The 26454-nt window shown below is 32.1% G+C and overlaps 2 protein-coding genes and 2 pseudogenes across 3 annotated transcripts; 1 reads left to right on the top strand and 3 right to left on the bottom strand.

The window, feature by feature from the left end:
* The first annotated feature begins 1342 nt into the window (after positions 1 to 1342).
* LOC132604865 (nudix hydrolase 19, chloroplastic) lies at positions 1343 to 7372 on the top strand. 2 transcript variants are annotated; one of them, XR_009568926.1, is made up of 8 exons: positions 1343 to 2036; positions 3356 to 3496; positions 3660 to 3764; positions 4163 to 4262; positions 5461 to 5553; positions 5689 to 5963; positions 6159 to 6238; positions 6954 to 7372. XR_009568926.1 is itself a non-coding variant. In XM_060318256.1 (8 exons), exons 1-6 carry the CDS (start codon positions 1434 to 1436, stop codon positions 5961 to 5963), a joined length of 1317 nt encoding a protein of 438 aa, XP_060174239.1. In that variant the 5' UTR covers positions 1344 to 1433; the 3' UTR covers positions 6159 to 6204; positions 6954 to 7372. The 2 variants fall into 2 exon arrangements, 1 of the variants encoding a protein (XP_060174239.1); XM_060318256.1 differs by having other exon boundaries at positions 1344 to 2036; positions 6159 to 6204.
* Positions 7373 to 7429: 57 nt separating this feature from the next.
* On the bottom strand, positions 7430 to 10987 carry LOC132604886 (bifunctional monodehydroascorbate reductase and carbonic anhydrase nectarin-3-like). Its single transcript, XM_060318257.1, has 7 exons — positions 10870 to 10987; positions 10437 to 10654; positions 10254 to 10357; positions 9146 to 9251; positions 8888 to 9055; positions 8590 to 8643; positions 7430 to 7734 (listed from the first exon to the last, which is right to left on the bottom strand). The coding sequence occupies exons 1-7, from the start codon at positions 10946 to 10948 to the stop codon at positions 7654 to 7656; spliced, it is 810 nt and encodes a 269-aa protein (XP_060174240.1). The 5' UTR covers positions 10949 to 10987; the 3' UTR covers positions 7430 to 7653.
* Positions 10988 to 13491: 2504 nt separating this feature from the next.
* On the bottom strand, positions 13492 to 15915 carry LOC132626278 (bifunctional monodehydroascorbate reductase and carbonic anhydrase nectarin-3-like; annotated as a pseudogene).
* A 4619-nt stretch (positions 15916 to 20534) lies between these two features.
* LOC132617606 (bifunctional monodehydroascorbate reductase and carbonic anhydrase nectarin-3-like) lies at positions 20535 to 26133 on the bottom strand (annotated as a pseudogene).
* Positions 26134 to 26454: the final 321 nt, after the last annotated feature.

Here is a 26454-nt window from a genome sequence, read left to right as displayed (position 1 = left end):
TTCTTTTTAAGAAATTGTTATCACCAACTCTCGACTCCAATCACAACAAAACCAACAGTAAATTAATATGATTTTAGACCAGTTTTACTTTTATGATAATGTCTCTAAGTTCACCCTGACCTCACTAGCAAAATTGAATCTAATAACTTCAATGCCCTTAGTCTCTATTAGATATGGAAAATTATCCCTTTAAAATAAATTACTTGAACTCCCTTCTGTTTGATTATAAGTGCATGAAACATAAAAATATATTGAAAATGAAAATTGAATATACTTTTGGAGCAGGTGTGGTGGAATCCTACAGCTAGTAAGAACATGAGCAGGTAGATTACTAGTCATTAGTACTAGCGAATCATCCTAGAGTTGGTTGATGGATGATGTTAGGTCTAAAACAAAGTTTGCCACGTAATTTTACTAGAGGGGAAATTAGTGACTGCTGACAGAGTGATCAAATGAGGCATGAATGTAGATCTACATTGTGCATTATGCCAAACTCATGATGAATATAGACAGCATTTGTTTGTGTAGCGTAAATTCTCAGAGAGCTTATGGAACAGAATGTTTCTTTGGTTGCAGAGACATGCATAATCCTACAATTATAAAGTGGGAGCAACATTTGAAGTAAACTATCAGTGTTTCTAAAAGAAGATTACAAGCTGGTTAAATCTTCAAAATGATATATGCTGATCAATGTATTTATCATCTGAATAGAGAGGAATCAGAATCTTTTTAAGAAGAAAAGTAGAAACTGAAATTTACCACAAGAAAGAAGCCTGTAATCTTAGAGCTTCACCTGAAATTAGAACTAATTTACGAAAACTCATATACTAGGTGAGGGGCTTGTGCTAATACAAATAGGTTTATGATGGCGTAGTCGGTTTTGTTCTGTTGGATAGAGAGCTGTGTCAGCTTAACTATGGTCTATGGTCTTGTAATGTTTAATCGGCAATTAATAAAAAAATTAGTTACTCCCTCTGTTTCATTTTATTTGATATATTTTGACTAAACACGAGTTTGAAGGAAAAAATGAAGATTTTTTGAAACTTGTGGTCTAAAATAAATTATAGATATTTATGGGACTGTAAATCATTTCAATAAAAATAAAATGAGAAATTTCAAGTAAAATTATATCTAAAGACTAAAAAGAAAAATTTATGACAGATGAGGAAGAATAAACAAATAAAGAACGAATAAGAAAAATTGGAGAGGTTCACAATTTTGAAGTTCACATTATTTAAGAAAAAATTTGGACACTCCACTGTGTACAGTTGAAATTTTTGTGGCTAACTAAAAGGCAACGCGCCACAATAACACAAATAGGGAGCAAAAGGACAGATGTCATCGTCTCATACACCAACCTCGTCGACTCACCCACCAAATATTTTCCTTGTTCAGAAAAACGAAACACCAATGATTAGTTAAAAACTCAAGCAATGATCTTTCTTCTTTCCTTCACAAATTCAGTTACATCCCAATTTGTATCCCTCTACAAATACCCAATTCTCAGGAAATTACATTACCCACAATTCTCCACTATGTCTACCAATTTCTTCAAGACTCATGCTTTTGCAGGCAACCCAATAAAACAAAAAACCCCAAAACCAAGTGATCCATTTTCACCAACATCTGCTCTTAAAACTCTTAAAACCCTTCTTTTAGCACAAACCCAAGAACCCCATTCACCTAATTTCAAGATCTTGCCTTTCAGAAAAGGAAGACCTTTAGCCGGGTCAGTTAAAGAGTCCACTGACCCGAATTGGCACTTGGGTTGGTTGAGTTTTGGTGATTGTAAGGCTTTCTTGGAGAAATCTGAGATTAATTTGAGTGAAGATTCTTTGGTTTATTTGGGTTCTGATGATTCTGAAGGTGATGGGGTTTATGTTGTGTATTGGGCTATTGATGTGACTGAGGCTGGTAGTGGATTGGTTAAAGAATTGGGTGGTAAGCAGTTTTGTTTTGTTGAGCTTAGGACTCTCATGGTTGCTACTGATTGGGAAAATGCTTCTGCTATGGGTCAACTTGCTATTGCTGGTCATGTATATGCTTTTTACCTTTGACTTTTCATTAGAATTTCAAAAACTACATTCTTATATAGCAGTAAGTAACATTGATGCACTTATTATTTCTTGTTGAATGGGGTCACCTATAGCTGTACTAGCGGACTTCTTTGTGATCAGTAGCTATATGAATTAACTAGGCATATTAAGGTAGTGACATCATTTTCATAAACTAGCTCACTGGCTACCGGTATTTTAATCCCATGTATCATTTTTCAACAACAACAACAACATCATAACCAGTGTAATTATGTCACAAGTTGGGTCTGAGGAGGGTAGAGTATACTCAGACCTTACTCCTGCCTCATGGAGATGGAGAGGCTGTTTCTGATAGCCCCTTGGCCCCATGTATCTTTTTCCAAGTAGCTCATTTTATCTATCTAAGTTATATGGATTCCTGTATTCCTGTAGGCGAAAAGATAATTTAGGCTTAGAATCTATGTTGCTCGGATTCTTCAAAATCCCTGCCGCACCCACACAACATGGGCGCGGGTGTGGGTGTGGGGCCACACTGGATTTAGTAAACTTACCGTGGGTGCTTTGACTATATTTATGACTGAAGTATAGATTGATTGGGTATTTGGGTTTATATCATATATACATAGTTGTATAAAGTATGAGAATGCTTTGCTGTAATGCTGTGACACTAGATATCCTATGAATAAAATATTAGGTGTTTATAAAGAATTAAATTTTATTATTTTTTGTTCAATAACTTTAATTAATCAAAATATATACTTTATATGTTGTAATATACATTTATTGGCCATATCCCAGCACCTGTATCCATGCCCTCGAATTCTAAGAAACAATCTGATGAAAAATCCAACCCCTAGATCCGTACCCCTACTGGATATCTGTAGCTGAGTCCGAGCAACATAGCTTAGAATGGAGGCTTAAATGATTTTAAATTATCTGTATCTTGAACTGCTCGACAGAGGATCTTGTGCTATGTATTTGGAACCTAGTTAAGCAGTTAACCTCACGATGTAAAAGTGTGCATTTCAAACTTTAGTATCTAAAGCATTCTTAACCACGGTCACATTTAGAGTGTCTTAAGGGTTGCCTCAGGCTGTGTGGATGCGTCCCAGAGTCCTGATAATACCATCTAGAATCAGGTTTTTTCTGATATATAGCAAATGAATTTGGATTTTTTGCCACATCATTGTCATTGTTGAACTGTGCATATCCAAACATTGGGTAACATTCTGTTTTAGTTTATTGTATACTCTATAATGCTAAAATTGGTGACCATGTTTGACTGAATGTTTTACTTTTTGGCTTTGGCATTTTATCAGGCCAGATCATTACTAGAATGGCATACGGTATCGCGTTTTTGTGGATTTTGTGGAGGTAAGAACATTTTAACTGATGCTGGGAGACGGAAACAGTGCTCTAATGAGTTATGCAAGAAGAAAATCTACCCCCGAGTTGATCCAGTATGTCAATCAGATCGATTTTCTTCTCTCTGATTAATATTTTGCTTGTGGTTGCACTCTTTTTTGGTTTACTTGTTCTTCTTTTTTTATGGAAGAGAACTTGCATATTGAAATACTACATGGGAATCCTAACTTTCTTTGGCATATCTTGCCCTTGCAACAGGTTGTGATTATGTTAGTAATTGACAAAGAGAATGACCGCGTGCTATTAAGTAGGCAGTCCAGATTTGTGCCTCGCATGTGGAGTTGTCTAGCTGGTTTTATGGAGGTAAATTAGTTATTTCCCATTAGCCAGTGGTCAATTTGTATTGCTTCCTCTGTTTCATTTCGTATGGCGATGCTTGATAGGGTATGAAGTTCAAGAAAAAAAATGGTTTTGACACTAATATTTATAATATAGCCAAAAGTACCTTAGTATCTTTTGGTCTACAAAATGACATGTCTTATCATAAAAAAGAAATTGTTTCAATTTTCTGAATCAAAAAAGGAACGAGTGTCAATTTCGGATTTCCTGCATAGTACTGCAGCTCGTTTTTTTTCCAGGTTGGTTAGTTGTCCGCTTTTTCCTTTTCAATAGGTCTATAATTAGCCGGCATTGATTTTCGATCCTGTCATTAACAATTTATTTATGAATACATGTTAATTGCTATCTAAATGTTTTAGTAGCCAGGAGAAAGTTTGGAAGAGGCTGTAAGAAGAGAAACGTGGGAGGAGACCGGTATTGAAGTTGGACAAGTTGTTTACCATAGTTCTCAGCCATGGCCTGGTAATGTTCTTGGAAACAGATTTGTGGTGTCTGTTCCCTTCCGTACCTATTGTTTTATATGGAATTTTTGTTTTTAAGAAGGACAATAAGCGACACTCGAAGCGGAAAAGAGAAGTGCATCACACAATTTATGAAAATTTAATATGTACAAAACATACATGAATTTAGTACTAACGATAACTCAACATCCAATATTCGAAAATGCCGATATTAATCTAACTCCTCAAAATTGAGATTCAAAGAAGCGACCGATTTGATAACTTTATGCATCATTCTTTGAAGCGCATGACGTCACCCATAAAGCAATAACCCTTGATTCGCTTTGTAGCAACGAATCAATGGCTTTTAATTACAATGTATGGAATGATGACTAGAGTAGCTTTTAATTGTTACCAATCTCGAAAAAGTACTAGAGTGGCTCATTTGGCTACAAATCTTCTTGATATTATCCTGACATTTCTTTCATGTTTGACAATGTTCTGTGACCTCAAATTTGTTTTTTATTTTTCCTATAAGTTCCTGTCCTTTGGTTGAATGCTTTTGCATAAGAAGCCAATGGTAGATTATTCCATGAATGTTGCCGCAGGCAGTAACCGTGCGAGGTTCACTGGGAATTTTTACAGAAGTTGAGGCATTCTAGGTTGTTGCAACTTCTGAAATCAAAATTACGGGCCCTCTTAGTTGTAGACTGGATTTCTTGCTATTGCTGTTCTAATCCTATCTTATTTGAACTTGTGTCCATTATAATTGACGGAGTTGCCAACCTGAAAGGTTTATCCTTTTCATCAGTCTAGGATTAGCTTATAATTCTTTTCTGCATGGTGCTGTCAGCGATGAGCCAATGGCTGATCTCGGCATGCATGCCATATTCACGGTAAGATCTCGCATGAGTTGTTTCTGCTTCACTCTGTGAATAAAGTGGCTCAATTGTTTCAAATCCTTTCTTAGAGTTGGTGTGATGCATATTGATGCATGGGCTAACTAGAGTTGCTTGTCCTAGTTTATAGTTAGATATATCAACTTTCCTTTTTCTTTTGAACATTGTCGATCTAATTGTGTGCCAATAAGTTGCTTCATGAAATGGTCTCTAGAGGTTTTCTTATCCTCACTGGTATTTGTTACCGAATATTTTATATGTATTTCTTGCATGCCATTATTTTTTTGTTTTCATCAATTAACTGTATGATTCCTTTTGCAGTTGGACCTAGCAGCATGCCATGCCAACTTATGGTGGGATTCTTTGCGTACGCAAAATCGCTGGATATTAATGTGGATAAGGAGGAATTAGAAGGTAAGTTGAAGATCTTTAATTATGGTGATTTTTTATTGACGCCCTTTGACTTATAATGTTTGAATTCCACCTTATATTTTGATGATTATGGGAATTTTCTTTCTTTTTCTGACGGTGAATCAACTTATGATCTAGATGCTAAATGGCACAGCAGAGAAGATGTGAAAAAGGCAATCACAATCGCAGAATACAAGAAGGCACAGAGGTCGGCCGCAGGTAAAGTGGACCAAATGTGTAAGGGTGTAGAAAGAGGACAGAACTTGTCTTCCGACTTCAATGTAGAAAGTGGGGAACTTGCTCCTATGTTTATCCCTGGGCCCTTTGCTATTGCTCATCATCTCATTTCCTCTTGGGTCAATGGGGTTGAAGCACAAGTTAAACAACTCGCGAGTTCTTTCTCAAATTTATAGGTTGGTGCTCACTAGTAGAAGTGTTTTGTGCAGCATGTCATTTAATCTTGTCGTGTGTATCATCTTTCTATTGCCAAATCTGGTTTGAAATAGAGTTGCTGAAATACGCTCCTCTAATGTGTTGATGTGCTTTTCGCAAAGTTTTTCTGCTTAGGCGGTAAGATTAACATGGGGAAATGTCTTTCTGCGTGACAGGACTTCTGTAATTGACATCAACAATGTTATTCTCAAAGCTTCTTGGGTAAGTATGATGATCCATATTGTCAAATCTCATGGTAATAATCATATCTTCCTTTTCAAATGATTGATGCACTTTTAGTGTTGATCTCAGTTTTCTTTGCTCTTCTTGGATAGTGTCGGGTCTGACAATATGTAAGCATAGATTTAGGCTTCAAATTGAAGAACCTTGATTTAGAACTTCAGAACAGATTTTGAACCAAGTAAAGGAGGACATAATTAATTTCGACTGGAGTATGAGAAACGAGTAATTTTGATTGCGCGGTTACACAAACGTTATCAGCCTAAAGTAATTACCAGTAGAGTGACCAAACAGAGACGCTTTAACTGCTCTAATGTCTGAACACAAAGGAACTACCTTCGAGGTACAAGATTTTGTTAAGTTAAAGCATGAAGAAAGAGGATAATATCGATTAGTTCTAAAATGCACATTAATGCATTTTTTTTTACCACAAAATCACCTTAGTCTACTCATGGAGAAATAGGATGAATATTCTTTGTTATTCTTAAACTTGGTTTTGCTTGGTTAAAATTGCCATTTTTGGTGAAAGAGATGGGTGGGGGATTCATCTAGAATACTTGCAATAGAAATTTAATATATGATCAAAATCTGATACAATCCTTTTTAGAGAAAACATAGTTGACATGTAAAAACAGAGGATTCTACGTTCATTTCTATGTTGTCGAATGCAGTATTTTCTTTTTCTTTTCCAGGCCACTATCTTCAGATACGCTGAACGATTAATCTTGCAGGGTGATGAACTATACCTTTGCTATTGCTAGTACTGTAGATGAGTAGTGCCGGCGAGTATCCAAATACGCACGTATACGGACGTGTATGCATATCAGGCGTGCAAGTATACTTTTTAAGCAATTGCACTTTGGCTCTTTTATTTGTAATTTGAATTTTGGGTTATAGAGTTGTGGAAGAATTCCTGCTTCATTTGTATAATGTTGAGTCTTCTGCTAATTTAGGAAAACTTGTCCTCATGAGTCGCCGTCTCACAGAGATCTGATCTCTGCCATTTCTATAGTAAGTAGTATATAGGTAGCAGTGATGTTATGGCAATTTTGTTTAAATTCCTTCAGAAAAGGAGACGACTGGATTGCAGTGGTTTAGTGGAAAAACATCAGAAGTTGCAACCATTAATTGAACAAATCCTGAGGTGAAATTAGGGTGTGTTTGGTGTGGAGGAATTTTTCAATTTTTTCAAGTTCGGTTTGGAAATTTTTTGATAACATTTTTTTGTAGTCCTTAAAAATGAGAGCACCAATGGCAGCGGAAAAAATAAGTCTTTAAGTGACATTTCATATTGATTGTCTCCACTCAAGGCTCAATTCGCCTCACCCCCACCACCCCACCCCTAACATAAAATCATATTTATTCCTAGACATGAAGACAATTATTAATGAAAGATAGAAGTACATTTTGGGGATGTTAATGAACACTCCCCTAAGCAAGAGGCCAAGGTTTGTTGAATTTGATAGAACGTTCGTTTACTGGCTGAACTGGTCTGGCATTGGTTTCATATTCCTGGGATAAACACGAGAAGAATAAGTCAAGAAAATATTATTGTCTTTGACCTTATGTATTTATATAAGTAGATTCCTTTTTAGGAAAAAAGTAGATTCTTGAGTGTTTTTATTGAAGGACCACCCTTTTTGAGTCCCACAATTAAAAAAAAAAATGCTAGGTAGAGGATTCTTCGGGTTTTGTAAAATCTTTCATGAAAATTTTAGAACGTGATATAAATAGAATGATATTTGTTAAAAATAATATTTAAAATAAATTGAAAATGGTATTTGAAAGTTGAATTAGTTTGGTCTTTCGATGATGAATATACCATCAGGCTAAGACCTAATGGTTTACTTTATTTAAAAAATCACAATTTGTTGTTGGTTAGGTCTTACTTTATTTAAAAAAAAAAAATGCTAGGTAGAGGATTCTTCGGGTTTTGTAAAATCTTTCATGAAAATTTTAGAACGTGATATAAATAGAATGATATTTGTTAAAAATAATATTTAAAATAAATTGAAAATGGTATTTGAAAGTTGAATTAGTTTGGTCTTTCGATGATGAATATACCATCAGGCTAAGACCTAATGGTTTACTTTATTTAAAAAATCACAATTTGTTGTTGGTTAAGTCTTACTTTATTTAAAAAATCACAATTTGTTGTGTTTGAACATGCATTTAATTTGAAAAAATATTCAAGTTTGGAGCGAAAAATCGACACAATATACAACCAAACAGGTATTTGAAAAAAAAAAAACATTGAAAAGAAAAAAGTAAATAAATTATGTTCAAGTCATGAACATATTTTCTATAAGAGATGATACTATTAGAGAAAAAGATCTTTTCTATTAAAATTTTGGGGTAGCAACTCACGTCATGAACAGCATCTCGGAGCAGTTTTATTTGTCTTTTCGTTACAGTTTTAACCTGGGAAATTGAAAAAAGGGAAATAGCATTATTAAAAAAATTCAAAAAATGGAAGTACCTATATCAGTGATGGAATTTTTTTAAAATTAGACAGCAAAAATCTGCTAATCTTATTTCAGGATGGATTAGAAAAAAGTTTATTAGCTACGAGCAATTTAGCAACGAATTTCCGATGAAGTTTGTCGCTAATTTCATTTTTTTCTAATTAAATTTTTATAGTAATGAATCGGCCGAATTTGATTACCTTCTCATCAATAGTCCAAACAACGCCTTCAGTACAAGGTGGTGTTGTTAGGGAGCCAACATACCTATAATATTTTCTGCCATCAATTATCATTAGATTTGGACTAATTATTCCAATGTCTCTTTCAGTGCCTTTTCTATCCACAAGAGCTTTTAAATCCTTCTCTATCTGTGATTAATTAGAAGTAAACGATGTCAAAAGTCTGAAAAATGGTCGATTAACTTATGTTGATAGTGGACCAAATAAAATTGTGTTTACTATGGATAGGAAAAAATCAGGCAATAATCCAATCTCATAGACGATTCCAACGACAACAATTTTTCCATCATTACTTTCATGTACCAAATGAGCCTCCATATCAAACCTGCATTTAATTTGTTGATATTTATGAATTCCTAATGCAAATATAAGGAATTAAACCAAAAAAAAAAAAAAGAGATTGGAATAAGGATTTAGAAAGGTACATATGACTATATGAGCAACGGAGGGAATTGATTCATATTTTTCTATTTCTCACAATTTCATTTTCTAAGTTTCAACTTAATTGACTTACTTTTGTCACATTCCATAGTCAGCATCTCTCATTTGATTGAACACATTAATCCTAAGCTAGATATTAAGCTGGTGAAATGGATGAGCCTGCTTTCAATGAGTTCAAACTGATGTAGATGGCTATATCTAGTAAGGGAATCCTGGCAGTGTAGGTGGCGATGGAGTTCTTAGGGACTATGCTGGACATTTCTCATGGCTTTCGGTGCTTATTTTGGTTGCTGCTCAAATAACTATGTTGAGGCTCATGCTCTAAAATTGGTCTTTGTTGGTGATTGGTTGGACCATGGTTTCTCTAAAGTTAATATTGAATCTGACTCTCTTTTGTTTATTCAGATGGTTAAGAAAGAGATTAACCCTTCTGGCATATTAAAGATGACATTAGACCGACTCAAGCTATGAGCACACTTGACAAATTTACTTTCGCTCATATCTTCATAGAAGGTAATATCATTGCTAACATGCTTGCTAATCTTGCTGAACATTGCAAAATAACTACCTTCTTCACTGAGGCTATACAACTTCGGTCTTTCTCATAGGATTATATCCACACCGAAGAATGATCTAGTTGGCAAGCCTAACATTAAAATCCGAGTGGAACAAGGGAAACTTCATTTTTGATCCTGCCTGTGGACTTATCTTAGCTTGCTTTATAGCTCGAAGTTCTTTGATATTATAAAAGTAACTTCTTTTTGATGAATAAGACAAACAACCTTCTATATATACAGTTCAAATTACACTTTATAGTTTAAAAATCATTCACACCATGCATATAAGTTAACTCTATGAATATATGTAAGCTAGTGAGTGAGTATACCTTTTTCCATCGATAGTATGTTCGGAAGGTGTGTGCCAATGAATTTGTTTGAGTTGATATTGAGTTCCATTTATCCTCAAGTATCCTCCATCATCCCATCTCAACTGCATTAATAAATTAATAATCACTCGTTAAAAAACTGCTTCAATATATTATAGGTTTCTAATGATACACTTCTCTTACCATCATATCATGTCCTCTGTTCAAGAGAGTGGCTCGGGATGGTTTGTAGTATTTTTGAAGTATTCCTAAATTTGATACAACTTGAACCTTTTCGTTAAGAAGATCAATTGCAGACTGCAGTTTTCCAGTATTGCAAGTGCTCCACTCTGGATGAATGTTGCCCCAGTTAGCTGGTCCATTCTTTGCGTTTTCATCGTAACTAAACTCACTCTCGTCATCTACAATTGCCCAAACATTAAGTTAATTATTAGTAAACTAAAAAATAAGGCAGGTTAAAGTATATACGTTGATAGTGCAAATTACAATTATTTAGGTTATCAGCGTATATAAGTTAAATCCACAAAAAAAGAGAAAGGCTATGCGCGTGCTAAAATCGAACAATTTACAGAATTAGAAAGAACTAGAGCTTCTATTTCTAATAATTATAACGTACCAATTTCTCCAGATCTTGCAAGAAATACGCTTGAAAGGAAAAGAAAAGAAATGAACAAGATTTTGGTTAATGTTGCCATATTCACTATATATCTTCAACTGTTGTAATATTTTTGTCAATTGATGAGCAAACTCAGAAAACTCGTGGATCATTATATAGGGGGAGTATAAGGTACAGTGAAGCTGACCAAAAAGAAATTCCTATTGACTAAGCTTTTCGTGCCAAATTTTATTTGGATTTAAGTTATATGTTGTACTATTCTGTAATATATGAATTTTTACACCATCATTCTAATTATATTTATATTGAGGTTACTACTCTTTTTTCAATTTATGCGTCTTACATTCCTTGCAGTTGAATGTAATTTTCTATATTTAGTAACTACTTAATTCCAACATTGTGAAGACATGTTTAAATTCACAAGATTCAAGAATATTTTGATACATTGCGCATATATTCAGCATAAAATCATACGATTCAAAAGTCTATTTTACTTAAATTTTATGCTAAATCAAACTATGACACATAAATTGAAACGGTCGGAGTAATTATTCTAAGTTATCAATGAATACTTATTAAGTAGATCTAGTTACATGCAATTCTCCTACAATTGTCTACTGTATAGATGTAAATATATTTTACAACCTTAAAACTAGTAAGAAGCCTTCTATTTTAATTAGGTGGCTTGAAAATCGGATAACTACTGATTAGTAGGAGTATAAAATAAGTGTTAGGGCTCGCCATGAATTTCTTATCTTAATTGAATTTTACTATAATTGTATTTTACTTCGAAAATGTTTTATTGGTTGGTGAAAAGGACTCTTCCATATCTGTCGTTTTTTGGAGGAGAAATTTGGGACTGCTATAAGTATAATATATTTTTTTTCATACACAACACATTAACATTCATAATCTAGTCATTAAAGATTCTTATTTAGAGGGAAATTTTATTCTCTTGATATGTTTTATATTTTTTATTAGTTTTATCATATATATGTTGGCCAATTGACCAAATCATAATATTGTATGTTTTTCATTATATTTTCCTTTTATTTCAGATTTATTGTCGTTTAAGGTTTGTAATTGTTAGCTTCCGCATACCGTCTTGTTGTTTAGATGCCACCAATATATGAAAAACCCGAGGACTCCTTTTTGAAATTGTTCTCTTGAGTTTTTGGCTTGTTGAAATTCTATTTAGTTGATGCCAACTTCTTTATTGATAATGAATTCTCTTTTCATTTCTCGCATGCTTGCCCATTTATGACTATGAGTGATACATTATGTTGTCAATTCACGTTGGATGGACTTGTTAAAACTTTCACACAATTGATCTGGACATAGGTCCTATATATATACGTAAGATTTCTAAATCAGGGATTAAGTTTGTTTGTCATTTTCTAATCTTATATGTATAGTACTATCTTGTTATTTAGTTTTGTGAATGGAGGTGTAGTGTAAATTTTCATGCTTATTCTAGTACGTCTGGATATTATTTAGCTAAAGGGGTCTCTCAAGTCTTGAATATTGACCAGAAAACTAAAATTACATAAAATGAGTCTGATTATAACAACTAAAAATTTGAAGGTCTGAACTTGAAACCTCATCGCATCCAGCCAATCCTTTCTCCGAAGCCATAATTTTGGTCACTGATTGCTTGAGGTGCTCGTTGTCCGGGCACAAAAATTGAACCGGGCGCCTTCTCTTCTGACTCATATCTGACTTGTCCCCGTTGCCACATGTCAGTAATTGATTTGTCTACCTGTCAATTCCCACTACTAGAAACAGAGGCTTTTCTCTGTCGAATCAGTGGGAAATTAGTTTTTTAAACATGATTTTCCTGCATGGTTGGAAACAGATTCCCACTGAAACACTGAGAAACTTCTTAATTTTTTCGTGTGAAATTACTAGTACTAATTTTTTCTTTAACTGATTCAATCAAAATATGTGAGGATAGTCACTGAACATTTTTCAGTGAGAAATTTCAGTGAGAAAATAGTGATTTTCCATAGAGTCCGGATTTTACCCCATACAGAAGACATATAAATACTTTCTACAGTAGTACGAGGAAACAGAAATTTCCATGGACAGAAGCCGAGTATGGGGGTCACCAACTTGATTGAATTAAACCGCTAGACTGACATACATCTCTAAGTTTCACAACGATGAGAATATATGATTAAGGCCTGACGATCAACCAAATATAGTGATGCTGATTATCAAAAAGAATGTAATTTTCTTCCCTTTTTTAAAGATTTGTAATTTTCTTCCCTTTTTTAAAGATTATTATATGTTGACAATTCATGAGATTAGACTCTCTAAACTAAGAGATGCATTTGGAACTTGCAACGTATGTCTAGATGCAATACAAAAGATGTACTTCTTGAGGAAAGAATCTTTAGAGGACTCAAATGTTTTGGGCACATGGGAGAAAGTTGAACTTTCGTCATCTATTAGAAACGTGCCTTGGTCATCCAAAAATTTAGGTCGAAGTTTGAATTTCCTCTTTGTGATTTCCAAAGTTGACCTGGATTTTGCTTTCACTATCAAGTACTACACACGCAATATTGTATTCTCCTTGTCGGATGCTGGATCTAATGCAGACAAATTCGTGGCTCGCGAAAGTTAACAAAATCCGTCCAGAAACTGGCATTTATTATTATGAGATGATGATACAATGAATAAATGCAATAAGGAATTAAATGTTAATACAATCATATGTGACATAAAGACATTTCTAGTCCTAGTTCTGAAGATAATTATTAATTATCATCCTGTACTAGTATAATAAATAATAGACAATAACGGACAGCTAAATTTAAAGAGCGTAAGGTGTGTGTGCTTTCTGAAGCTATAGATACATAAGCAATTCGCTTGTATTTCAGGGCTTTGGTTCTGGTTTGTAGAATTTAATAGGACGTCTGTTTAGTGGCTGAGCTGGTCTAGCATTGGTTTCAGATTCCTGTCATAAACAAAATAATAGAAAAAAAAAAAAAAAAAAGTCAAGAAAACAGTGTCTTTATTGAAGTTGTATAGTTAGTAATATATAAGTAGATTCTTGAGGTTTTTAAATTGAAGAGCCACGCACCTCCTTTTAGTCTCAAAAATTCATGATTAAAACAGAAATACTCCTAGGTTTTGGTTCTAAAAAGTCTTAGTTTAGTAAGAGTTGGATCCAAAAGATACATTCACTATAAGGGATGAAATATAATCAGGAAAGGAAATTTTAATTTGGGGTAGCAACTCACATCGTGAACAGCATCTCGGATCAGTTTCATTTGTCTTTTGCTTACAGTTTTCACCTGAGAAATTAAAAAAGCGATATAACATAATTAAAATTAATTTCAAATAAAGTACTTATATTTAATTTTCATAATAATAAGCGGGAAAATTTGATTACCTTTCTATCAATAGTCCAGACAACATCCTCAGTGCAAGGCGGTACTGTCAGTGAGCCAATATACCTGTAATATTTTTTGCCAGCCATTTGTATTTGTTTTGGATCAATAGTTCCAATGGCTCTCTCTACATCTTTTATATTAGCAAGAGCTTTCAAATCCCTCTCTATCTGTGATCAGATGTAAACAATGTCAACAACTTAGGAAATACTGCAAATGAAGCTTGAATTTACAACATGTTACATTGCACTGACAATATAGAATTAGAGATTAATCTTATTATATTATCAGTGATCAATACAACTTAAATCCTTATAATGTTATACAAAAGAAAAAGAAAATTTGTGTTACCATTGATAAGAAGGAATCGGGCCGTCCAATTTTGTAGATGATTCCAATGACTGCAGTCTTTCCATCGTTGCTTTCATGTACCAAATGTGCCTCCAAATTAAACCTGTGCATTTAATTTGTTGATACATTTAAATTCTTCATGCGCCAAATAAAGAATTAAAGCACCCCACACCCCAAAAAAAAAAAAAAAAAAAAAAACATGTAATGGAATGGATAACATTTTATAATTAAGGAGCTGCAAGAAATGGTTCCATCCAATCATTGATTTAAAGTACACACAAAAACAAATTTTCTACCTGCAGATTCACATTTTTCAGCCACAAGGCCATGGGATATGATTAGCTATTATATACTCTCCTTTTCATTTTATATGTCTATGTTTAACATGGTTCAAGAAAAAGAAAAAAAACAGAGAAGGCTTATGGGCACATATCAGAAATATTATCTTTAGAATTTGTGGTGTTGAATATTTCATGATATTTCCAAGGCTATAAAAGCATGTCATTAAGCATAAAATGAGAAAAGAATTTTTAATTATAAAAAAGTTGTACATAATTCTCTTTTCTCAGATGAAGAAGAAAATAGTGTCATATAAAATGAAACTGAGGGATAAGACTTATATGCATGTGAGAAGTACCTTTTCCCATTTATTGTGTGTTCAGAAGGGGTGTGCCAATGACATTGTTTGAGTTGTTATTGAGTTCCATTTATCTTCAGGTATCCTGCACCACCTTCCCATTGCAACTGTATTGGTAAACACTCATGATTAGAAATTGATTTCAATCATGAGAAATTTCTAATTAATTTTTATTAGTACTACTGATCCACAATATCAATTTACCATCATATCATGGCCTCTGTTCAAGAGAGTGGCATTAGATGGTTTGTAATATTTTCGGAGTATTCCCAAGTTTGAAACTATTTCAACCCTTTTGTTATGAAGATCAATTGGAGATTGCAATTTTCCTGTATTGCAGGTGCTCCATTCAGGATGAATCTTGCCCCAGTTAGCTGGTCCATTCTCGGCGTTTTCATCATAACTAAACTCACTCTCATTGTCTGCAATTGCCCAGACATAAGAAAATCATAATATAATTATACACTGACAATGCAAAAATATATTTACGTAATCAAGCTAAGACGCCTAAAAGATAATTATAATCCATAAAAAGACTGAAATATTTACCAACTTCCGCAGATCTTGCTAGAAATGCACTTGAGATGAAAAGAAACGAAATAAACAAGATTTTGGTTATTGTTGCCATCTTCATTAATATATCTTCAACTGTGTTGATGAAATGTTTTGTTAGTTGATATGAGAAAATTTAGAGAACGCAAGGATCATTATATAGGGGAGAGTAAGGTAATGTGAAACTGACTAAAAAGAAGTTGCTTTTGACTAAAGTTCTAAATTTAATTCAGGTGGCTAATGAAGCATCGTAATGCTTTCTGGATATATTAATATTAAAAAAAAATAAGATAATTAAAAGACCGAGGACTCCTTTTTGAAATTCTTCTCCGTTGAGCTTTTGCTGGTTGATATTCTATGCATTTATTAAAGATCACAACTATAGTTTCTTTTTGAAATAAATTCTCTTTTCATTTCTCACGTCACATTCATGCCATTTTTGGTTGTCTATTCATGTTGCATGGGATGCTTTAAAACTTTAATTGATTACAGTGTAGTTGGGAATAGGAGCCACCCTTATTCAAGGGGTGTCAATTGACAACTCTTTTGCTAAATAAAACATTATGTACATAGGTAAAAAAAGTTCTACTGTATATTATATGTATCTTGAATTTCCTTAGCGTCTTAGCGTGTTCACCTTTTTTATATTTTGACTTTCCTTAATATAAATTCTGGCCATGTAGGAACCTATACATGTACCTCCGAATCAGGTATTGTGTGTTGTTAATTTCCCATTTAATTCTTATAATCCTGTTATTTAAATTTTGGATGAGTCTAGATATATATCAAGGATGAGACAGGTCATATAAGTAAATAAAATTTTAATTTTTAGTAATTAGTTATATTTTTTAATGTATATAATTAACTCTCTGTCGAGAACAAAAAAAGGAGTTACATTACTGGAAAAAACCAAGAAAAATCTAGAAAGGGGTTTTGTCACCTTGCTGCTGTTGGACAATAGGGCTTTAGCTACCAATGTGGACTAACAGACCTTAACAAATATTCCATGATACGTAGGGACATGAAGATATTATTTATTAATTATGTCATTGGGTGCGTCTATAAGTTGGAAGCAATTATAGAAAATAGCATAGTCCGCTTATAAAATGTTCTTTTGTTGTCCGGGAACTTGTAATTGGGAAAATAGCAAAGAAGAAGAGGTGCTAAACTATACAAGTCTAAATTGGCATGGTGCGTTGAAACTTCAAATTCTTTGGCTAGTAGCTGTGCGCCTGTGCCTATTTTGAAGGATAATGTTAAAAGGCACATTTTGATTTAGCTTCTAATAGTAAGTAATTTTGGAGAAAGTTCCAGCTTAATAAAATTCGTGACTTTTTGTCTAAGAATTGAAAGAATGTATGATCAACTTTTAACAGCTAAAATCATTAGGTTCAACAATTTTTGTACTTAATTAATACGTAATCCATAACGATTGCATTTACCTGGAACCTGAAGCTTCTAATTTAGGTTCAAAAGTTCTATGGCACCGTTTGCTTACATTTCAACAATTCCTGATAAGTTCGTATATCATTTTACAAATTTCATACTTGTATGTCTAATTTTGAACTTTAATTTGGCTTAGCTCAGGTCTACAGTTAAGCTATTGAAACTTGACATTATGTACAATCCCATCTGCATAAAATTTTATTTCATTTGTACACAAAAGGATTAAAAAACTTTATAAAAGACATTTCTAGCATGCTTCGAAGTGTTTTATAATGTCGTTTAAGAATAATGGTCAATTTTAATACTTTTAAAGCTAAACACTCAGGAGTTGCATGGTACTTACAAAGAAATGAAGAATGCATGGTACTTACAAAGAAAAAAACTATACTAAATGACATATACTTAGTATTAACGTCTGAATTTTCGATTTACTATTCTCCGAGAAGAAGAAGAAGCAGCAGCAGCGGTTTTTTTGTTTGCCGAGTAACCATCCCAAGTTTATGGCATTCATTTTCTTATCTTCGCAGCTTGTTCCTTTTTGGAACAACCGTTTCAGATCTTTTTTATTTCTCTCGTAAGTTATGGACCTTTAGACTACAGTTTAAAGATCATTTTTTATCAAATCAAAAATCTTGTGAGAAAGGTCTAAAAATGAATTTGTAAGTTATTTCAAACTTTAGACAGTAATCTAACGTTTTATATGTGAGGTTAAGCAATATATGATTAAACATTAGACTCAAGTCTAAAATTGTTCGGATGGGTGAAGATTATATTTACACAATTTTTAAAATAGGGACAGAATATAAATGATGGCCCAAAAAAGAGGCACTTGCATAAATCAGCCATTTATTTTTTCTTTGAGCTATACATCTTGTATCCTGGACTCTTGGAATGTTTTTTGGAAAATATATGTGAGAAATTTGACATTTCATCTGTTTTACGCTTTTACTAACCATGGACTCAAGGTTAATTTCTTGTAAATTATGGAAGCATTAGAAACGTGACCTGTTCATCCAAAAATCTAAGTCAAAAGATGAAATTTCCTCTTTCTGTTTTCCAAAGTTGAGGATGGATTTTTGCTAATTAATTTCATTATGAAGTGCCAATAAATACACGTGCCCACACATGTAATTGTTATCTCTAAGTGTTCAAATCAGTATTTTAGCAGAACTAGTTTCTGTTTAAACAACAAAAAGAACCAGAAACAATGTTGAGAATAGAAGGTATATGAAACAGAAATTTCCGAGCCCACAAGTTTCTTGTGTGTCTTTAAGAAATTTATGTTGGGGTTTTTAAACTTGAGCTTTAAAGATAAGTTGTTGTGAATGAAAAATGGAGGGAAAAATTGAAAATTTGACCAAAGTTCCTTTTAGAAAGCACTTTGTACCACATTGGTAGTGAAAAGAGAGAGTTGTGTGTTTATAGATTAAAGCAGATCCTCTAGCTCATAAAGGGTTAAGAAGAGGACCTCTCCTCACGTTGTTGTTGCTCAGCTCGACTTTTGGATCTGATTGATTGATAATCTTTTTGAACCAAATTTATTTTTCCAAATTCATTATTTAATTTAAAAATTTGTTGACTTCTTCTCTTCACATTCAGTGCATTGTTTTTCCAAATTGCTAATTGTTTGTATCCTGTGATTTGCTCCGTTATCTGAGTTCGCCGGAGTTCTGTGGTTTACAGTGCCGCTACTATAGAAATGTTCTTTCGTTCTATCCTGGAAGGAAGTAACCCAAATCCTTTGGCAACACTGAGGGATTAATAAACTCGTGGGCTCGGAAGATTTTTATACATCTTCTACATTTCTGTTCATCTAATTTTCCCTGGTTTTGATTAATAAACTAAAACTTGTTTATTAATTACTGGTACAGATTATGGATTCTAACAATCTAATCCCCTCAAAGTTGCCAAGGTTAATGGATTAATTCCTCCCAAAAAAGAACGGAAAACTATTATGCAATAGTGGCAATGCAAATTGCAGAACTTCAGCAAACTCAAATGGCGGCAACAAATCACACAGGACACTTACGTTTTGCTTTTGAAAAAAAAAATGCAGAATGCAAGAGTGAGAGGAGATATAAAAATCTGTTATTTTTCAGTAGTTTTTTTTTTATGCTTCAATGAATTAAAAAATCTGAAGCAGAATTTCAACTTATATAGCCAACGAATAGGTGTTATGAAAAGGTGTGGTGACTTTACATAAAAGTCACATTCTTTGCTCCTAGTGCCTCTTCGGGAAAGTCACTGAATTTCCCATTCACACTACACAAACCCAACAGTAATGCCGTATTATTTTCCTCGTCGGATGTTGGGACAATTGTGACACAAATTCAAACCTCACAGAAGTAAACAAATTCGTCCCTTTGAATTACATCCGACTGTTAACATACGCAGAACAAATTAATACCGTCTATTTTATTACTGATAGCATGTATACAATGAGATATTCATGATACAATCATCTGTAACATAAAACCACATTTCTTCCTAGTTCTAATAAAGACAATTATTATCATCGTGTACTAGTAGTACAATAGACAATAACAAATTTATTTATTTATTAAAAAATAAAGCCTCCTCATATAGTGGATGGGGGTTTGGCAGGACTCGTAAAAAATTATTATTGTAATTAAAGACAGAAGTATATTGTGGGGAGGTTAAGCTAAGGTTTTGTTAATTTGATAGGACGTCCGTTTAGTGGCTGGATTGGTCTGGCATTGATTTCAAATCCCCGAGATAAATAGGAGAAGAAAAAAGTCAAGAAAATATTATCTTTCAAGTTATCTATTTAATTATAAGTAGATTCTTGAAAAAAAAAAAAAAAGTAGATTCTTGAGGCATTTTAATTGAAGAACCATCCTTTTCGAGTCAGACAAATTGAAAACAAAAAGCTAAATGGAGTTCTTTTGGGGTCCGAAAGATCTTCCATGAAAATTATAGTAGTCACTTGGACAAAAATTGAATGACATTGATTAAAATAGTATTTGAAGTTAAATTGAAAAATGATATTTGAAAGTTCAAGTAGAGTTTGGACATATATTACACTTGAAAACATATTGAAGTTGGGATTGAAAAATGGACAAAATATATAACCAAACAGGTTTTGAAAAGAAAAAAAAAAGTTGAAAAAAGCAAACAAATAAATAAATAAATAAATAAATAGATAAATTATGTCCACGTCATGAACAGATCCTCTACAGGAGATGATAATATAATTAGAAAAAAGATCTTATTGCTAAAGCTTTGGGGTAGCAACTCACGTTAAGAACTATCTTGAAGCAATTTTATTGTCTTCTCGTTACAGTTTTAACCTGAAAAATTGATAAAGAAAAATCACATAATTAAAATTAATTTCAAAATGAATATAAAAAGGGGCAGCCCGATGCACACTGCACAACATTCTGCATTAGCAAGGCTTGGAGTAGGGCCATACCCCCAAGAAATGAGATTTAAACAATCTAACTTAATGCAAGCATTACTGGCTGTTTCCTCATATCGAAATGAAGAAAATACTTATAGTATTAAATTTTCATAATAATGAGTTTGACAAAATTTAATTACCCGTCCATCAATAGTCCAAACAACAGTTTCACTGCAAGGCGGAGTAGTTAGGGAGCCATTATACCTACAATATTTTCTGCCATCCAATTTTATTAGATTTGGATCAATTATTCTGATGGCTCTTTCTGCACCTTTTTAATCAGCAAGAGCTTTTAAATCCATCTCTATCTGTGATTAGAAGTAAATATTATCAAGAATCAATATATATAATAAAGCTAGGAATAAACAATCCTATGTGACATGCTTCTTTACCCTCCATTCCTATTTATCTTTTTTCTCTTTTTTTTTGACATTTTTTGACAATTTTTCCTCATCTATCCTATTAGTTTATCTTATAATCATAAAAATATCTTCCCTTCATAATCATTATTTCTAATTAAACACATCAATTAATACATTTTACTACCTATGCCTTTTCATCTTCTTAATCGATTGTTTTTTTTTTTTTGGTCATTTTGCTGTTCATGAACAACCATTTTAATCTCCAATTAAATTGAATAATTAATACTACATATTAATGTCCATTTATGTGCCATTTTTCTTCTAAGGTTCATCCATTATATAAGTTTATTATTAAGGTCAGAAATATAATGTTGTAACTCGCAGGGATCTTCCTCTACCGATTGGTTCATCTAATTAAAATTATGCATAAAATAGAGTAGAACAATGGTCATTATTTTCTCATCCAGCAGGTTAAGAGAGTAATATTCTTTATTTTTGGTTGCATTTTGTTATGTTTTCTATGTTCTGTTTCATTTGATGTGTTGATTTGATTATTTTTTTTTTAATTTTTATTTTGGATCTATCTGTTGTCGTTGGTGCTATTACAGGTTCAAGATTGCTATGTGTGATAGTGGTTGGTGTCAATACGTACTTTGTACGTTTTTTTTGGTAGGAGGGATATGATGGGATTAGATTATTAGTCTCCATGAATTTGAATTATTCTATGTTTGGTAGTTGATGGGATAACTCTTTCGGTATCTCACTCAATTTCATCTATATGAGATAAGTTATCCCATATAAATGGTAAGATAAATTATCATGGAGAACCTGAGAAGACTTGACAGTTTTGAGATGAGGATCAAAAAGAGTTTGGGAACTATCATAATTCAATTAAATATGTTTGGTTTCTTTTATCATATATCTAAATAAATTTGTACCAATTTTTTTTTTATTATTTTGTCCGCTTTTTAGTTGTTGTGACGGCAATGAAATACCTAAATTTTTTAGATTTATAACTAGGAGCTTCTGTATTACATGTGTGGTCCATTAAATATTTGTTATTATGTGTATTGAATAATTATGAGCAGAGAAGGAAATCAGAAAAGAATTGTCAAGAAGAAACCAACATGAAATGAAGAAACTGACAAAGGTGAAAGCGAAGGCTGTGCCATCCGTTCATATTTTTGCACTACTAAATGTTGAATCCCATGAGATGAACTTTCATATAAGATGTCTGCTAACTATGAGAGTATAAATATCATCTAATATCTTTCATAAGCAAATTGTAGCGGTTTATACTCCAAATATTAACTGAAAGTTATTTTTCTTAATTCAACAACTACTATACTTCACCAATTAATGAACGTTGATTGGTACACACAGAGGATATATGAGTTTTGGAGGTTGAGTTATGAGGAAATAGTGATTGAAGCAAAATTCTTCTGAGCTTTTCATTAGTTTATTTAGTACTTTTGTTTTATTTATTAATTTCTGACGATGTTATATTTTTTTTTAAATACGAGTAAATTTATAATACTTCACTATTCACCATTTGGTACAAAATGTACTATTAAGAGTTTTTTCAAAACATCAATTTTGAATTACTTTAAAGAGTTCAATAAAGTATTTTCTTGACAAATATGTATTAATCCCCTTCTTAAAAAAAAAGGTAATGTCCAGTACAATCTTTCTGATAATGAAAGAGTCATTTTATTAAGATGAAGCTAGAGTGCCATATTTGAAGTTTTGACTTCCATTTTCAAGTGCTTAAAAAGACTTTAATTACATTATCATTAAAAGTATAAAAGATGAGACCACATTAAGATATACCGGTTATAATATGCTATTCACATTACATGTTGTAATATATACACTTCATGGTAGAATCACAAAGATATATTTGATTAAGGAATATTAGCTTTCTTATAAAAAATAATGAAATATTTGGATTTTCGCTCACGAACGTGCAAAATCGATTTCCATGTGGCATCGCTTTATGGCCAAGAATTCGATTTATCTTTTCCTCTTTTTTTTTGACTTTTTATATTATTTTTAATTATTTTATTTTAATTTAAAAAGTCACCTCCATAACTCACACTCCTTCATCTTCATAATTAACTTCTACTCTTAATTAGTATTAGTAATTAATTTCATAATTCTTAATTTGATGTATGTATGTATATGTATATAGGAAATAGGAGAGTAATGTGGCACCTCTCTTTAGCCAAGAATCCTATTTATCTCCTTCTCATTTTTTGTCAATTTCTCCTTCTTCTCTATTTTTTATTTTACAAAAACAAATATATCAATTACTCCTCTATTCATCCACATTAATTGATGTAAAAACTTAATGGTCTTTATTTCCATTACTCCCACAATTCTTTTTTACAATAACCTCTAAATAATTAGTCTTTACTTCCATTACTCCCACAACTTTTTATTACCATAACCTCTAAATAATTAATTGTCATGATCATGACATTATTTGATATTTCATATTGTAGTTCTATAAATAGAAGTACTGTAAGACTTTGTTGCAAAGAAAATTATCACATTAGTCAAGAATGTCACCTTCTTAAAAGCATCACATATTGTAAATTTATATTTTCTGTTTCGTGAGATCCTACCTAAGGTTATCCATTCATTCCATATTTGAAGTACGTAGTAATGTTGTTATATTTACTGCAGTATTATATTCATGCTTTAGTTTAAGATGAAGAAAAAGGAGGAGAAGACTCATGAATGATGATCGACTTGTAGGAGTGGATAATATCAACAAGAGCTCGAAAAATTATACATTGATTCCATATTGTTTTTTCTATTTTTATGATTAACGTTGTAAGAATGATGTGTATTGTATTATTTTCTTCTTTATTTTTTTTGTATGTTATTTTTTCTTACATTCTTACAAACTGCTTGAACTATGAAAATTACCATCATATTATTGGAAGTGCTTTACATTTCTAATTTAGTATATATATATAAAATCTCTTCTATTTATATCATGTTTAATAAATTATTAATGTTTTTTATGACCGCGCGAAGCGCGAATAAATTCACTAGTCTGAATAATAAGATCGGTTAAATTTTACTGATAGTGTAACAAATAAATTTGTGCTTACTGTGGTTAGCAATAAATCAGGTAATAATCCAATCTCGTAGTGGACTCCAATATAGCAAACCTTTTTCCATCATTAATGTACCAAATGAGCCTCCATATCGAACCTGCATTTAATTTGTTGATATATATATATATATATATATATATATATATAATGCAAATATAAACAATTAAAGAAAAAACGAATACGTTACAAAAGAAAAATCAGAATAAGGATTTAGAAAGATACTATGGACTAATGGAGTGAATTATTTTAGATAGAAACTTGTGCCAAATTAATATCCTTCTAATCCTTGCCTTAGGCCCCAAATACTAAAGTCCCCAAAAGTACTACGTACATTAAATTATTGTGTACTCCATAACATAAAACTTATGTAAATAGATTCCAAATTTTTTAAATTATTTATTGGGTTGAGATTGTAAAGATGAGTGAGTAAATGATAATTTTTCCTCTGTGTATGTTCATTTATTTTTTATATTTCTGACGTTTCATTTTCTAACTTTGAACTCAATTTTTCTGAATTAATTATTATCTTTTGCGACGTTTAATTGATTCATAGATCAAAAACGTAGTTTTTTTTACATGAATTAACTTTAAGAGGCTTCTCAATATATAAGACAAGCAACCTTCTATATATAGTATAGTTTGAATTGCATTTATAGTGTAAAAATCATTTAGGCCATATAAGTTAACTCCATGAATATATGTAAGCTAGTGAGTATACCTTTCTCCATCGACAGCATGTTCAGCAGGTGTGTACCAGTGAATCTGATTGAGTTGATATTGAGTTCCATTTATCCTCAAGTATCCTCCATCATCCCATCTCAATTGCATTTATAAATTAATAGTCACTCATTACAAAATGGTTTAATATGATGCTGATGAGAAATATCTTAATTATTATTAGTAGTATATATTGATGCACAAAATCAATTTACGTACCATGATAACATGGCCTCTGCTCATGGGAGTGGCCTTCTAAGGTTTGTAGTCTTTTTGAAGTATTCCTAAATTCGATACAATTTCAACCTTTTTGTTAAGGATATCAATTGGAGACTTCATTTTTCCATTTTTGCAGGCAAACCATTCTACTGGACGAATATTGCCCCAGTTAGCTGGTTTATTCTCGGCTTTTTCGTCTTAACTAAACTATACAATATACCCAAACATAAGAAAATCATAACTCTATACACTGACGGTGCAAAAGAATCTTTACACTACCAAGTCACCCTTATATATAACCGTTCATAAAAAAAAATGAATTAGCAGTCTAAAATAAGGCAGGTTGAAGTACGTTAAGAGTGCAAATTAAAATTATTTAGACTGTTATATATATATATATAAGTTAAATCCAAAATAAAAGGCGATGCATGCGCTAAAATCAAACAAGCATAATTGGAAGGGCAAAAAACGTATATGTACATAGTAAGAGGGTTTATTTACAGAACCTGACGAGACTTTTCAGTTTGCAAAATATATCAATAGTTTTCTTACAAAATCTATACTAATCAGGTAATTAAAAGGCAGCGAATAAAACACAATAAATAAATTAGACGTCAATCAATCATCGAAATAACGTAAGGAAACTGATCTTCTCTTATTTTATCCACTTTTCTCTCTCCTTTCAAATTAACAAATATTGTTCCCTGATTTTCTTCACCTTTTGCTCAAAAAATTCATTCTAATTGGTAATTCTAGGTTGTATAAAATTTGTATAAAATTGTATTCTACAAATATCTACAACAATATACATCTAAAAAACAAATTTCATAGAACTAATTATATAATTTATAACTTTAAAATACAATTTTCATACAACTCAACATACAATTATAATACAACTTAATGTAATTTTGCTACAGCTTCAAACATGGAGAAGATATATATATATATATATATATATATATATATATATATATATATAATAATAAATTTTGTAATTGATACAAACCAGATTCCATACGCATTTCATACACATTTTAAGGCTAATTTATATCCAATTTATACGCATTTCATACATATCGTGACTACATATGTCAAAAATGATATATATATCATATTAATACAAATTTCATAGTTTTTAACATACTACAGTATATATAATTTATACAGATTTCATACGTACGGTGATCATATATATCTCAAACCGATACAAACCAACTTTTATATATATTTAATACGCAGTTCAGTAATCAAAAGCTTTCTATTATTAATGTATGCATAATCTATCAACATTCTTAGAGGAAGAGAGAGAGAGAGAGAAATCGTTTTGAAAAGAAGAAGAATCTGATTGGTAAGT

This window comes from Lycium barbarum, chromosome 1 (assembly GCF_019175385.1).
Source record: "Lycium barbarum isolate Lr01 chromosome 1, ASM1917538v2, whole genome shotgun sequence".
NCBI lineage: Eukaryota > Viridiplantae > Streptophyta > Magnoliopsida > Solanales > Solanaceae > Lycium > Lycium barbarum.
Note: the sequence above shows the minus strand (reverse complement) of the source record. Positions and strands in the feature narration are given on the sequence as shown.

Bases quoted from the DNA above. Each gene is read 5' to 3' on its own strand.
- LOC132604886 (XM_060318257.1), bottom strand. From the start codon at position 10,948: ATGGCAACATTAACCAAAATCTTGTTCATTTCTTTTCTTTTCCTTTCA. The intron at 10,655-10,869 runs GTACGTTATAAT...GGGCAATTGTAG, and splicing joins TGCAAGATCTGGAGAAATTG to ATGACGAGAGTGAGTTTAGT. The intron at 10,358-10,436 runs GTAAGAGAAGTG...TTATTAATGCAG, and splicing joins ACAGAGGACATGATATGATG to TTGAGATGGGATGATGGAGG.
- LOC132604865 (XM_060318256.1), top strand. From the start codon at position 1,434: ATGATCTTTCTTCTTTCCTTCACAAATTCAGTTACATCCCAATTTGTA. The intron at 2,037-3,355 runs GTATATGCTTTT...GCATTTTATCAG, and splicing joins AACTTGCTATTGCTGGTCAT to GCCAGATCATTACTAGAATG. The intron at 3,497-3,659 runs GTATGTCAATCA...CCCTTGCAACAG, and splicing joins TCTACCCCCGAGTTGATCCA to GTTGTGATTATGTTAGTAAT.